The following is a 15,184-nucleotide window of genomic DNA, read 5'->3' on the forward strand; positions in this document are numbered from 1 at the left end:
ATACATATATATATATAACAAACTTTTCAAAATTGCAAAACTACAGCGTTCTATATTAAACAATATTGCGTTTGAAAAACTTCTATCTGAACGATGACTCGTGCGTTATTATTTAAATGCGAGGAACAGCAACGCAGGTGGTCAAAAATATTGTAGCACGCACGGAAAGAAAGATTTCGAATAGAGAGAGAGAGAGAGAGAGAGAGAGAGAGAGAGAGAGAGAGAGCTGTAAAATACTTTCGTAAAGAGACACAGCTGTTTTCGAAAAAGAAACAGAGGCTCAATATGCTGGAATCCAGAGTTTGCTTACCAACGAAGTGTCCTAACGCAAACTAAAGAACACACGCGAGTTCTTTTTTTTTCTCTTTCTTCGTTTCCGTTCCTTTAGAGTAGCTCAGAGAGATAAACGCGAAATTTCTTCGGTTCTATAACTGTTACACGTTCGTAAAGCATATTATGAGACGAATTTAGCGATCTGCTACATGCCATGAACTATAACAATTTCCTAATAAGGTATATTTATATAATTTATTAATATAATTTGTATTATAAAGTATATTTATGTAATTTATATTATAAAGTATATTTATATAATTTATATTATAAAGCATATTTATATAATTTGTATTATAAAGTATATTAATATAATTTATTTAATATAATTTGTATTATAAAGTATATTAATATAATTTATTTAATATAATTTATATTATGAAGTATATTAATATAATTTATTTAATATAATTTATATTATGAAGTATATTAATATAATTTATTAATATATAATTTAAATTACAAAGTAATTTAAAAAATGGATAGTTAGGGAAGAGGAGGCGCTTATCATTCGTTCCGTTGAATTAACTCAGACGTGATCGATACCCTAGGCGTACAATACATTTTAAACAATAAAGGCTCATGCCTGCCGGCAAATCGGTTTAAAGTTTCGCAGATGGGGGGTCCGTAAGAATTTTTGTCCACTATCGTCCAACCATTTACCCTACACCCGGATGATTAGACGGCTCCTCGTTTCCCTTCTAATCCTAAGCACCTAACTCGATGTCAAGCGTTTATTACCCCTAAGAAAGGAGAACAACGAAATGATTTGCGAACCGAAACATAGGTACATAAAAACCGCAGAATTTCTGTACGCGTGCGGGCTAATCACGCTTTTTATTTGTATAGTAATTCCAACGTAAACATCTCGATTGTATTCAATGAAATTCGACTTAACTTCGGCGAACGCGGAAAACGACGGATATGAAGAAATTTAAGCTCGTAATATCCCTCGCTGAATATTGTGTTCCGATGTTAATTAGGATAAAGAGAAGAAGAAGAAGAAGAAGAATATTGGATAATATAAAGGATAAGAATAATTAATAAGAATAACAATAAAGAGTAAGAATAATAAATAAGAATAATAATAAAAATATTAAGGATAAGAAGAATGAGAATAATAAATAATGATAACAATAAAGAATAAGAATAATGAATAAGAATAATAAGAATCAGAATAATAAATAAGAATAATAAGAATCAGAATAATAAATAAGAATAATAATAACAACATTAAGGATCAGAATAATAAACCAACAAGAATGGCTCGCGGAGTCAGTCAAACAATTGAGCTTTCTCCTCGTCGAATTGTTGATTTCCGGGATCGGTTGCCACCATCGAGAACCATGAAGAAGCATCGTTTTTCCCCGACAACGGTAAAGATTTTTACGCGAACCGATGGAGACGCCGCCGCGTATTCCGACAGCGGCTTTTAAAGCCTGGAAGCTTTCGACGAAGGAAAGAGGTAGAGTACGGGCTGTTATGGAGGAAACTGGATAAGGAGAAGCCGACAAATAGGTTTTACGGCTCGCTTCCTGTCCGCTGCACGCGACAGTTATGCGCCCCATAATAAGGTGACGGTTACTTTCCATGAGCGAGCAAGTGAAATCATTCCTCGCGCGTTCAACTAATATCGCGAGCGATTACGTACGTCCGCGTGGATCGTTTTTATAACTTTTATGCGATCGGATTTACGTTCGACGAAGATCCAGCGTCGTCGGGTTGCTCCGGCGATTTTTTAACCCTTTGCACTCGGAGCCGTTTTATAACTGTAAATTAAAAATAACTTTTCTGACTTATAGTTTGATAATATAATATACTTAATATAGTATAATTTTAATAATATAATATAATATAATAATAATAATAATATAATAATATAGTTAATATAATATAATATAATAATAATAATAATAATATAATAATATAATTAATATAATAATAATAATAATAATATAATAATATAATTAATATAATATACTTTGATATGACAAAGTGCATTTTATGCATGTGAAATTGAGTCTTGTGTTGACTCGTACAACTTGTACAACTATTAACTATTGACGACTATTATAACAGTATTATGATAGATTATTGTAATTAGTTATTGTAATAGATTATTATAATCAGTTATAGTGATAGATTATTATAATTAGTTATTATATTAGATTATTATAATTAGTTATTATATAAATTAGTTATAATAACTAAGGAATTATAATCGTTAATCGTTAATCAGATCACTTTTTGCCCAACTTTAATTTTCGAATTGAAAGAAGTCAGCAAAACTATAAATATTTAAATGATAATTCGATAATAAGCGGAAGTAATTGTGATCTCTAAAGTACGCTTCAAAATTCGTAATTTTATGCTACAAATAAAAACGAAACGACCATCAAATTAAGTTATAACAATAAGCTACTGCAACCGTCACTCCGGTATAATTAAGACCGATATTGTTAGCGTTTAATATTTAAATGAGAACTCGATAATAAGCTGAGATAATTGCGATCTCTAAAGCACGCTCTAAAATTCGTAATTTTATGCTACAAATAAAAACGAAACGACGATCAAATTAAGTTATAGCAATGAGCTACTGCAACCGTCACTCCGGCATAATTAAGACCGATATTGTTAACTCGAAACTGGGGAAGGATGAAATCGTATGGCACTAATAGAAACAGAAGGAAACCAGTAGCAACAATGCACCGTCCTCGAGTATCGAAATCATTGGGATTATCTTCTTGAAAGGACAGAATTTTCGAGGACTTCTTAACATCCCGTTGGAGTGTTCTCCCCCGTAGGATTCCCAGCAGCAGAAAGCTTTCAACGAGACGGGGATAAACAAAACGAACGAACGGATAAGTAGACTTTCTCTGTTGCGGTGCTAAAGGACGAGAACGAAGACGTTTATTTTCGAGTGGCCACTTTACCGTGAATGTTTGTGCAGACAAACGGAAGTAAGTTCTGTTCGATCGTTCAATGGCCGCCCAGTTATTTACTTATTGCGGGTGAAATCTTAGGCGAAGGGTGAAGGGTGCGAGCGAAACATTCGACGGGTCGTCGAATAAAAAGACCGCGATATTATCCATTATATATTATATTATTATTTAATATAATAATACATTATAATAATATATATAATATATATTATATTATATTATATTATATTATATTATATTATATTATATTATATTATATTATATTATATTATATTATATTATATTATATTATATTATATTATATTATATTATATTATATTATATTATATTATATTATATTATATTATATTATATTATATTATATTATATTATATTATATTATATTATATTATATTGTATTATATTATATTGTATTTATATTATATTAATATGTAATATATAATATATAATATACATTATAATATATATCGAATATTTTTATTCGAAAAGAAAACTCGCGAGACCTTTCCTCCATCTTCGCGTTCGCGTTCTTTCAACCCTTGCCGCTCGACGCCGAATTTGCGTTGCAAAAGTTGATCAAATCAACGTGGGATTTCATGGAATGCAAGAGCGTTCAACGGTTCTTTAAACGTAGAAATTAATATTAATATCATTAATCACAAAATTTGATTAACAACGTTATTTCGAAACGTGCAGTAACGATTTTTTCAATTGGCGCCTCGGGTGCAAAGGGTTACGATCCTGCGCGCACACAATTTCGCAAACACGAAATCCGTGATCGTCACTCGTTAAATAAACCGTTGGGGGATGGGCTACAAGTGTCCGCCGAAAGGTGCTGTTATTTTAGGACAGACGGGGATAAATATGTTTTTGGGACGGAAAATTTGTTACGTTAAAGATGCGACGAGATTACATTTTAACATACGAACGCACGATGCACGCGCCCGCGCGCAACGCGATTATCTGCGGCTGCTATCGTCGCACACGAAATAATGTTGTACGTATATAAATTAAAATTAAATTATAATATGTATGTTATAATTTGTATTAATTTTCGGTTACTCCAGTGTCACAGAATCGTATCAGAGATTTGCATCCCTCGAGACACACGGTGGCAGACACACACACACACGCGCATGAAAAATAAATCGCGTTAAACAATTACACGGTTAAGACCGGTTTACGAAGTTAAAGCGAACACCGGGGAACATAATTTCTGAATGATCACGTGGAGGGCATAAAGCACCGTTTCCGGGCAGATTTTCGCGCGTGGGTATCGGCATGCTTTGACCACACGCATCTGCACGCTTCCCGCCGTTAATCCTCGCGCGTTCTTTTGACGAACGCCGACCACGATTCACGCCGTCAGATTCGCATCATCCTCCCGTCCGCGCTAAGAATTTTATAACAGCCCCCTTGTTGTTTCCTGCGTATCCATCGATCGCGATCGGATATATTATTGTTCGCTCGAAACAGCTGATTCCACGGCCCTTGGAACCGTTAACCTTCTTTCGAACAGCTTAACGATCGCTCGTGACAATATTCGAACACTTTTGCATAGACGGAATAACCTTTTCTGAAATCGAACGGAACCGCTTGGAAATGGCGGGTTCCTCGGATCATTTGAAGCAACTTCTTCCTTTACGAAAATGTTCTCCGACGCACCGTTAACGAGTTATCAACGAAAAAGCAACGACCAATAAGAATCGAGTACGGCTGACGCGAGGCGGCCCAGCCAACCGGCGCGCGAAGCCCGGTTCCGCTCATTGGCTCGGTCGCCTCGCGCCAGCCGAGCTCGCCTCTCATTGGTCACTGTTTTTCGTTGATAACTCGCTAACGGTGCGTCGGAGAAAATTTTTGTAAAGGAAAAAGTTGCTTCGAATGACTCGAGGAACCCGCCACTTTCGGATTGCGAGACATTTTCGGGACACCCTGTTTACTCGTGCTGAAAATTTCACCAATTTATCAAATCGTGCATTAATCGCAGAGTCGCTTTTATTTATTGCTATTCTTTTTATTAATTAATTAATATTTTATATTATTTTATTTTGTATATATATTAATATTTATTATATATTATTATTAATTATTCTTTTTATTAATCAACGAATACAAAAATACGTATTCCGTGAAGAGAAACATCGATGACGAATGAAATCTGTGTGGACAAGGTTGAAAAAATAACATGCTGAATTTCTTTCGGGCTTTATTTCGTACGTATATACATATCCTTTTCATTATAACCTAACAATTTTAATTAATGAAACATTCGATATGAAAACGAACCGTATACCTACACGTAGCAACGGCCGTTCGCTTGTAACACGAATTAACGTAACGATGTGTTTTCTCTTTTTCTCTCTTCGTTTAATTGACAGACTAATAGCACAGAGACTTTATACTACCCGTTGACTTTTTTTTGTTCTTTTCAGTGTTCCGTCGAGTATTCGTACGAAAACGTCGGACCAAGTTGATCTTGCGGTTCAAAAATCATTTCCGGTTAATTTCACGTTGCAATGAAAAATTTATCGGCGTATCCTTGATTACCCGTATCCTTCGTTTCTATGCTACGAAAACAAAACAAAAAAGAAAAGAGAGAGAAACGTGTCAACGAAACTACATAGACCACGGTCGTGAAATACGATGTTACTCCGTGACAACTTAACGTCCGATTCGAGGTACAATTGCTGGACGAACGCTGAACGAGTTCACAACGGTGTGTAACGTGTAGAGACTATCGTGACGAGAGGTTAACAAACGGGTCGTCTTGGCACGACTTAGCACACATCGGGCTAAGGTGCGTCGATCTACAGGATGTCCCGAGAAATGTCTCACGATCCGGAAGTGGGAGGTTCCTGAGGTGATTTGAAGCAACTTTTTCCTTTGCGAAAATGTTCAACGACGCTTCGTTTACGAGTTATCAACGAAAAACGCTGACCAATCGGCGAGCGAGCGCGGCCGGCGCTCCACCAGCACGGCCAATGCCGCGTCGCGCCGGCCGTCTGACGCGGCGACGGTGGTCGCGAGGGCGGCGCGTCGGCCGCGCGCGATCTCTCATTGGTCACCGTTTTTCGTTAATAACTCGTAAACGAAGCCGCGGATCGCATTTTCGCTGAGGAAAAAGTTGCTTCGAATCACCTCAGGAATCCTCTACTTTCGGATTACGTGAAATTTTTTGGGATCACTCTGTATGTATGTAAGAAGTTTTACAAAGCACACTGGGATTAGAAGAACATTGACAATGTTATGATCGTGTCGCCGTAAGATATATATATATATATATTATTTTGTATGTTAGTACGAATAGCTTATAGCGTTATTAGACGAATAAAAACAGTATCACATAATATCAAAGACTACGTTACGTAGCTACATTATATAAACCTCTCCCCGTGAGCAGGTATCTTAATCGTCGATCCGCGTTTATAGAATCTTAATTCTTCTTCTATCAAATTCGCCGTTATAAATTGTGTCGTATCAAAGACCGTTCTCTCCTCTAATTCCATTCTGACGTCTATCGACTATGTATAGGTCGAATTAATGTTTAAACATCAACGATGAGAACCGATAAATGGGTGGAGGGGGGGGGGGGGGGAGATCACTGAAAACCAACTCGTTCAAATTCTCAGCCTTGAACGTTTTCCCTACAGCTGCACATATATGTATATATGCATACGTAATGTACACCCTTGTGCGCGCGCGCGCGCACCCACGCGAATATGCAAAGCTCGAACGGCATTTGCTTTCTATAACTAAATAATAAAACACCGATAACGAAGAATAAATAATAAGAAAAAAGAAAAATGTTGCTCTACAATCTATAGAATTAAAAAAAAAGAAAACGATAAGACTTCATTCTCAACGAATAAACTACTATACCGGATGTTTCACTTTATTCGTAATTATCTCATAATAATGTTAATTCGTATCTTCTTTGTGTGCCAATATTTATTTCAAACAAACTTAACGTTGCATTAGTAGATAAGCGCAAGCTTTTTTTTCAATCTTCTTTCTTTTTTGATACGCGAACAGAGTTGTATCGAGTTTAAATGTTAAATTTAAGGAATATTAATATTAAATTCAAATATTAATATTAATATAATATTGAATATTAATATTAAATTAAAATATTAATATTAATATAATATCGAATATTAATATTAAACTTAAAATCAAATGGTCGACATAAGTAAAACATCCTGTATGAATGCCAACATGATGTATGATTTAAATTAAATTGTGCCCATCTTCGCTGTATACAGGTGTTTCATCTGTGTGTGGTATCGCCTTTTGAAATGTTTCATGACCAAACTATGACGAAGGAAGATTCTAGATGCTTTGCGGAATTTACCACTGTTTTATCTATCTCCAATTTGACCTCAGTCAAATGCAATCAGTGCCAACAGATTTTTTTGCAAACTATTCCGCAACGTAATAAATTTGATGGATAGCAAAAATTAAACAAATTTTACTGTTTAAACTATAAAACAATAAATACTTTATCTCATGTATCAGATGATTTACCACATTATAATGTATAAAAAAGAATTGCTAACCAGTTCGAAGGGAATCAAATCGAAAATATAAAAAACAGTGGGAACAAATGATTGAATGTTTTCTAAATTTACATAAAGTTACCCTAAACTTCCTATTCGATCGTAATAATTTCATTGTTAATTATACTGGACACAATATTAAATAATCTTGATATTTTATACGTAACAAACGTTCTTCGATCAGAATGATGGCTTATTTCTAGTACTAAAAAGTATGTACAACATCGAATATTTGTGTTTTTTTTCCTTTCAAATAAATCGAAATGACCTTGAAACGTTATGGTACACTAGTTAGAGCTATTACAACCAATTAATCTCAAGAAACTATAAAACGTTAAAGAAAATGTGAAAACTATAACATTTTAACTTCGATATCTTGTACATGTATGGCATAGTTATACATATGCATCTACTGATTATTATTATTATTATTATTATTATTATTATTATTATTATATCTATGTTCTAAAATCTTATTAAACGATTCGATAAATCACATTCCTTTGTCTTCCCATATTACAGGCAAAAACATATACATGCATCCTGATTTTACTAACAGTGCACCCATCGGATAACTAAATCAGTGCGGATGGTATTCTCGTGTTTTATAATTAACTTTACAAACGGAGAATTCATGTTTTTGTCGGTAACGTTTCACTACACAACTGAATATTGTACTGAGAACTTATTTTTAAGGGTTTTATATCTATAGAAAATAATATGAATGCTTGGCTTGCAAACGTATTAGTAGACTAGTATGCTAATGAAAATATTGGCATAGACACGCAAAATAATAATTAAAACTCAGCAACTATATATGTCGTTACATGTACGTAAAATTATTAGTTTGCCGATATAAATATATTTATACAATAGCAAAAATGTTAATGAATTATTATTTTTTTATAGCGCAAATTTCATGTCGTCATCTTAGTACAATATACATATATGTATGTACATAGTAATAAAATAAATATGTACCTACGATAGAATTAATTACACAACATAACACATTAACATAAAAACTCCGAATTAAAACTTAACGTACAAACTTGTTAAATACTGCCATCGATTCTCTCTGTACATAGGTATATTTTACAATATACGTGTAAATACGTTCTTAATATATTAATTACAAGGAGTGAAAAATATTTCAATACTTAAGTTTACTATAAAACTTCAGCAGACGCTAGTAATAATATCATTAGTTTGTGAATAACATCCCATGAATAAAAACTCTTTAATTCTTTTCTTTTTTTTGTTTCATACGACTAAACGTAAACGAAGATAAAAGAAGAAAACACAACATAGAAGTACCTGTTAAACAATTTGGAAGATACCTCTTTAAAATACTTTTATATTATCCAGTAAGTACGGTTACGATAAGTACGCTAAGAAAATTAAAATTTTTACTATAGCACCATACGCGGGTGTTTTGTTTACTTTGGATTTTTAGGTATTCTTAATAATATTAATTTACATATAATGTTTCATTTTATTAGACTACAAGTTTTCCAATTTGACCCATTGGCAAACAGTATCGCAATCATTTTCAATTGTTTCTGTCTCGATAGCTTATGTAGAGCTCACTATTATAAGTACGTACAAGTACTTCAGTCCATGTAACCCTGTACCTCAAATACAATCATATTTTTTAATGTATTGCGATCGTACAATACAAACTATTATTTGTTAAAACGGAAGTTTGAAATTTTAAAGAATATCACTTTTAATTACCCATGCATGCACAGATCGATGAATTTGAAACCGCTTAAACAATGTACCAGGCAACTGTACATATATTTTGCACTTCAACGATATTTCCAGAATCGCATCTTTATCTTGACTAGACAAAAAGAAAACAGAGGCAAAGAAACAATGTTTATTTGTTATTTAAGTTTTCCGTAAAGATAATTTTAGAATTTCACGTTTCGAAAAATTTGTAACTAAATTATTAACTAAATCCGTCATCTTTCATTTCTATTTCTAGCCAACGAAAATTTGTTACGTAAAAAGCTAGTACAAATAATTATAGAATATTCTATAAAAATCGATACGAAACTTAATTTTATAAATTATTATATATTATTTCATTTAGTATCTTTAACAATGTACAACGTTCAAAAATAATTTATAGTAAACTAGAAAAAAGTACTTATTTAAGCACCAGTTTTTTTTTATAAATATATCATCTTGCTATTTCCTAGTATTTGTTCAAACAGCTGCCTGATGGTTATACGATGAAATAAATAAATCTTTTGATCGTCACTAGGAAATAATTGAATAAAATTAAGACTGCTTAAAAATGAAACACAGTTTTAAAATAGCATGGATTTTATAATACAAGTAGAAATTTTTTTTAATGTCCGTCTTCACCACGTATTTGTTGTAATTATTTGAAACTACATAAATCAATTTTTCACGTAAGTAATTAAAAATCACCGTGTCTTTAGAAAAGTATTATTGCTTACGCCAAGTACATTAAGACTCCGTGGTATTAACATTAATAATTGAAGAAAATACTTTAAAAAAAAAAAATTTAACCTTCTAAAATATATATCAAAAGTACAACATGCCATTATTTGCAATTCTTCACAGTGTGTTTTGCACTCGGGTATCAACGAAGTAATTCTTAATGTAAATCATTCAACTGTCAGTGTTATATGTATAGAAAGTTAGTTATCAACTCATCGAATCATACAGGAAAATGTAGAATACCATCCCATCCTTACAATTCTTATTTATCAAAATGTCTGTAACCATTTTATTGATTACTTCCTTGCTTTCGTGGTTTAAGAGCAACGAATTCACCTAATAATCTCCGAAATTCTTTTTACTCTTGCTCTCACATCTTTGTACGTTTTTGTATAAAAACATCTGTACCTTGTACTTTACATGATTATTCAAACAATCTCGGCGTCACGAGGAGATCGTTCTCGATCTAGGTAAACGAAACATAAAAAAAGATCAAGACTCGTAAATCAATCTTTGATAATGCGGAAATATTTCCCATGTCGGCAGATGCAAGCCAAACTCTAAAGCCACCAAAACAGCGAATTCGGATGTTATCAAATCCTTGCGATTCAAACGAAATATACTTTCAATTCTCTGGAAATCATTTAAAAAATTGTATTTATGTAGATTTTTCTCACGTAATAAAATATCGTGTGTTACCATAAAATGTATATATATTTTTCATAAATACCTCTATTAATGATTTAAGTACGTCACCCTTCACGTCGTTCAGTTTCGCTGCTAAAAGTAAGCATGCACCAGCGCACAATTTTCGTGTTTGTTTCGTGACGATATTTCGAAGAATAAGTTTCTCAAAATATACGTAAGCCATCGCCACTGTCAATAGATCAATACCATATTCCATTTTCGCTATTTTCCTCATCTCTCGCTTCAAACTGATAATATAATGTTATTAATTCTCTTACCAAGTTCACGTGTTAATAGTAGCATTATTATAGTATTATTATTGCATTCAATACGAACCTTCGTAACTTGCTCAAAGTAAGTTGAATGTGCGGGAATTTTTCTTTAAATTTGTCATTCAATTCCTTTTTTAAGTCAGATGGTCGTACATAGTCGATAACTGATGCCTACATAAAAAGCAATAAAGTATATGTATATTATTATATAAAATATATCATATAAAGTATATATATTATTACTATTATTATTATTATTATTATTAGAAACAAGTGTTTAAATATGTTCACCATATATGATGTAAAAGTGAGAAGTGTTCTATGCTTTCCAGCTATTAGTTCTGGATCATCTAATAAATTCGGACTGTATTGCAACGATTGATCATCCCAGTCGTAAGCTGCAATAACGACAGAATTATTTACATGTCTTACGTAACAACTTATATTGTATTATTTAATTGTGTACCTTTTGAATCAGTACTAAAAGACAATGGAGGGGATTCAGGTGTTAAATGTTGAGCACGATGTGTGTTTGTATCATAAGACAAGCACCTGTAACAAATTAGTTTCCACTGAAATGAACTGATCAAATTTCACGTCTAAATCGCATGCACTAAATAATTTATTTCACCACCATTGATCTTAAACGCATAGTACTAAGTCAACTAATACTTCGCATGAATTGTAAATTTACATGTATGCGTGTAAAAATGAAAAAGTGATAATCTGTGTACGTGAATGATAACCCCTAAATATTCTATTTGTAATTATTGAGACGAACTTACATTTTGACAAAAATATTACTTTGACTCACTCTAAAAATCATATCAATAATCTTTTTTTTAAATGAGCAATACCGACACACACTACTAAATTTCCAAAATAATTTGCACTTGCAATAATGTACTCAACTATTAATTCACTTGTTAAGCATTTGAATGTATAATTATTTATTTACACAATCAGAAGAATAAAAATTATAATAAAAAGCTTTATACATATGCATAATAGTATCTCTACACAGTACGAAATATGCAAGACATATTTAAAAAAAATATCTAGTTACGTATTACTTAAAAGTTATTTGTCACGAAATAAAACAAATAAGATTTCATATTTGAACAACATATAACTATGTAAATCTTTTTAAGTACAATACTGTTACAGTTTTTACCATTTAGAGTGATCCACATTCCATGTAATAGTTTTTGTCCTGCAAAATATGGATGAAATATCTTGTTATAAAATAAACAAATAATGTAATGCATTTTCTGTGAAAATACATTAATAAAATGCATGGCGCATGAATGAAAATGAAAGTACAATACGAAATGTATCCTTTTAAAACTTTCAACTTTTTACAAGTTTAACATGAAATATTGAACAGCAGTTACAAGTTAATTGTTATGCATATTCACAATACCTTGAAACCATAGGATGCTTGTTAGGCATAACATGTGTAAGCTCTATTGCCTCGTTATCACTAAAATGTAATTTTTTGTCCTTCTGAAATTGCCTAGATGGTACAAGCAACTGTCCATAAGATATTTCCTGAACAAAAAAAAAAAATTCATTAAGTTAACTTGCAATAGAAACACTTAAAAAGTTATTGCAAATGTATAAATCAGATACCTGGCCGTCTTTAGCACGCTCTATACCCAGCAAACCAAAAGGATCAATGTTATCATTGATTGCAGATAATGGACGCTGTGAAGAAATATTTTTTCTTCTTCCTGTATCTTTGCGCAATTCAGACCTGTGAACACGAAGATTTATTACAAGATTATTTATACTATTCAGCACACTTGGAACGCGCTGCGCGATATAAATTTTATTTACATACCAACTAGATCTTTGTCCTTTGTTATATGGAAGAGCAGAAAATACTAAGAACGGTACACGTTTGTTAGAAACCAAAACTAGTCTGTCATCTCCAAATTTGTAGCTGTTTATGGGATGCTGCATTAAACGCAATTCTCTTGTAACTTCTGGTATAATACCACTGTTTGTACATCCAGATTGCATATTATTTGTTGCCTTTGTTTTAGATTTAGAAGATTGTGATTTAGAACGTACAGAGCCAATGCTTTCATTAGAGCTATTATATTGGTGCTTAATATCTTCGGAAAGCGTAGATGTTTGATGAGTTATACGTTTTTTATATTGTAACGAGCCTACTCGTCTTTCAGGTAAAGAATATTCGCTGCCAGTAGTGCCAGTACTGAAAAACAAAAGAAATACTCTACACTACATAAATACAAAAAGTTTACTATTGAAATTACTATTTCTTCAATTTTGTTGGTATAATTAAATATATATATACATTTACTAGGAAGTAACATAATTATAGCACTACAATTACTCTACTAAAGTTAATGTAAACAATATTAAACGATAATAACATGTGCTTCATAAAACGAATTGCATTCGGTAAAACTAAATACGATATAAATTACACGAATAAAAATGTATAAGCGAGCAAGTAAAAATACATGGAATTTTGTGTTACTCGAAAGCATTATATTTACTCTGCTTTCTAATTTTTCGAAATGATAACTGCTTAAACGAGTATCCTAAATGCAATCGTATTTCCATAAACTACGAAATAAGAAACTGCTGAAACGATAACATGAAATTACAAGGCGTACCGAAGTACGCATAAACAACTGTTTACCGTTCTCTAAACGAACTATGAAGTCCAGACGATATGTGAGGATAGCTTCTTTCCTGTTCAAGAAAAACAGCTACCATCGCCTTCGCAGGTGTTAACACTCCATCTGAATTTGAGCTAAATGAATTGTGTTCAGCATTTTGTTGCACTAGCTGAGGTGACGATGATTGTTTCGCAGATGGATGTGTTAAGTGCTCTTCTGCTCCATCATCAAGAACTTCCTCGCTGGAAACGTCCAGATCGGTTTGACGAACATCTGCCTGATGAGCTTGACTGTCGCTGAGGGTACGAGTATGAGCAGCACCATTTCGCGATAGAACGGCTAACTTGGTGTCACGGTGGCTGCCATCGAGGGAGATGTTCGAAAGAAACGTTAAGGCGGCCAACCTTCTACGTGAATTATTCTTTTTTAAGGCTGCTGCCATTCCACGGTTGACCGTGTCGAGGGACCGGCGTTATCGAATACCAACGCAAACGACCAGGAAAGGGATAAGTGCCCGACAAGGACTCTTTTATCAAACGAGGACAACTACTAGGATCACAACTCATTGTCACAGCTCGTACACTTAGTCCTGACATTTTCCATCAATGTGCTTGCACAGTGCACGTACCAACGTGAACCGGTGTCACTCATCATCATACCGTTTTCTCTCATAAGATTAAAAAACAATTCCTGCCACCAATGAAACAACCTTCCTTCCTACTACGCAACACAACGACCCATCCTCCTCTAGGCAGCCAAGTGATATCTTATCTCGTTCTGCGGCTGCGCATATTCATCCTACATTAATTTAGGCATACATACATGTAGCATTTTCTAGAAAGTTAACCCCTCTGTTTAAATCAATCGTATTTTCCCTAGGAAAATTTTGATATAATATGAATTATAGTTTCACAAATTAATTTCGCATGAACGTGTGTATGTATTATTATTATATTTAGAGGTTAACGTGGCAGTTAAACATTTATTGCGCATTACGATTGTCATCTTATCTCGTAAATTTTTTGTATTAAAAAAAAATATACGTACACAACATTGTGTTACGATATTATTATAAATATGTTAGTCATAACAAAATATTATAGTTACAAAAAGTTATGTTTAATATTTAACAGAATTATAGTAATTTTAAATAAATTAGGACAAAATATCCTTTAATGTTTCTACTTAATTATTTACAATAACGAAGTCTTACCTTTTAATAATGCTGGCAGTTGATGATACGAAATTTAAACAAAAATCCGCCG

General features: G+C 32.9%; 1 protein-coding gene across 3 annotated transcripts; it reads right to left on the reverse strand.

Annotated features, from left to right (window-relative positions):
* Positions 1-5,468: 5,468 nt before the first annotated feature.
* LOC117221199 (CDK5 and ABL1 enzyme substrate 2) lies at positions 5,469-14,691 on the reverse strand. Of its 3 annotated transcripts, XM_076526771.1 has the most exons (10): positions 13,940-14,689; positions 13,109-13,486; positions 12,898-13,021; positions 12,689-12,816; positions 12,440-12,478; positions 11,732-11,817; positions 11,557-11,663; positions 11,330-11,436; positions 11,037-11,241; positions 5,469-10,939 (listed from the first exon to the last, which is right to left on the reverse strand). In XM_076526771.1, exons 1-10 carry the CDS (start codon positions 14,359-14,361, stop codon positions 10,799-10,801), a joined length of 1,737 nt encoding a protein of 578 aa, XP_076382886.1. In that variant the 5' UTR covers positions 14,362-14,689; the 3' UTR covers positions 5,469-10,798. The 3 variants fall into 3 exon arrangements, with proteins under 3 accessions (XP_076382886.1, XP_076382885.1, XP_033327841.1); XM_076526770.1 differs by having other exon boundaries at positions 12,898-13,486; positions 13,940-14,691; XM_033471950.2 differs by lacking the exon at positions 12,440-12,478 and having other exon boundaries at positions 13,940-14,688.
* Between the last annotated feature and the right edge of the window lie 493 nt (positions 14,692-15,184).

The sequence above is a fragment of the Megalopta genalis genome, chromosome 16 (assembly GCF_051020955.1).
Source record: "Megalopta genalis isolate 19385.01 chromosome 16, iyMegGena1_principal, whole genome shotgun sequence".
Classification (NCBI taxonomy): Eukaryota; Metazoa; Arthropoda; class Insecta; order Hymenoptera; family Halictidae; genus Megalopta; species Megalopta genalis.

Excerpts from the sequence above, each read along its gene's own strand:
- LOC117221199 (XM_076526770.1), bottom strand. The coding sequence starts at position 14,361 with ATGGCAGCAGCCTTAAAAAAGAATAATTCACGTAGAAGGTTGGCCGCC. Across the intron at positions 12,479-12,688 it reads AAGCATCCTATGGTTTCAAG|GACAAAAACTATTACATGGA; the intron begins GTATTGTGAATA and ends CATATTTTGCAG. Across the intron at positions 10,940-11,036 it reads TACTTAAATCATTAATAGAG|AGAATTGAAAGTATATTTCG; the intron begins GTATTTATGAAA and ends AATGATTTCCAG.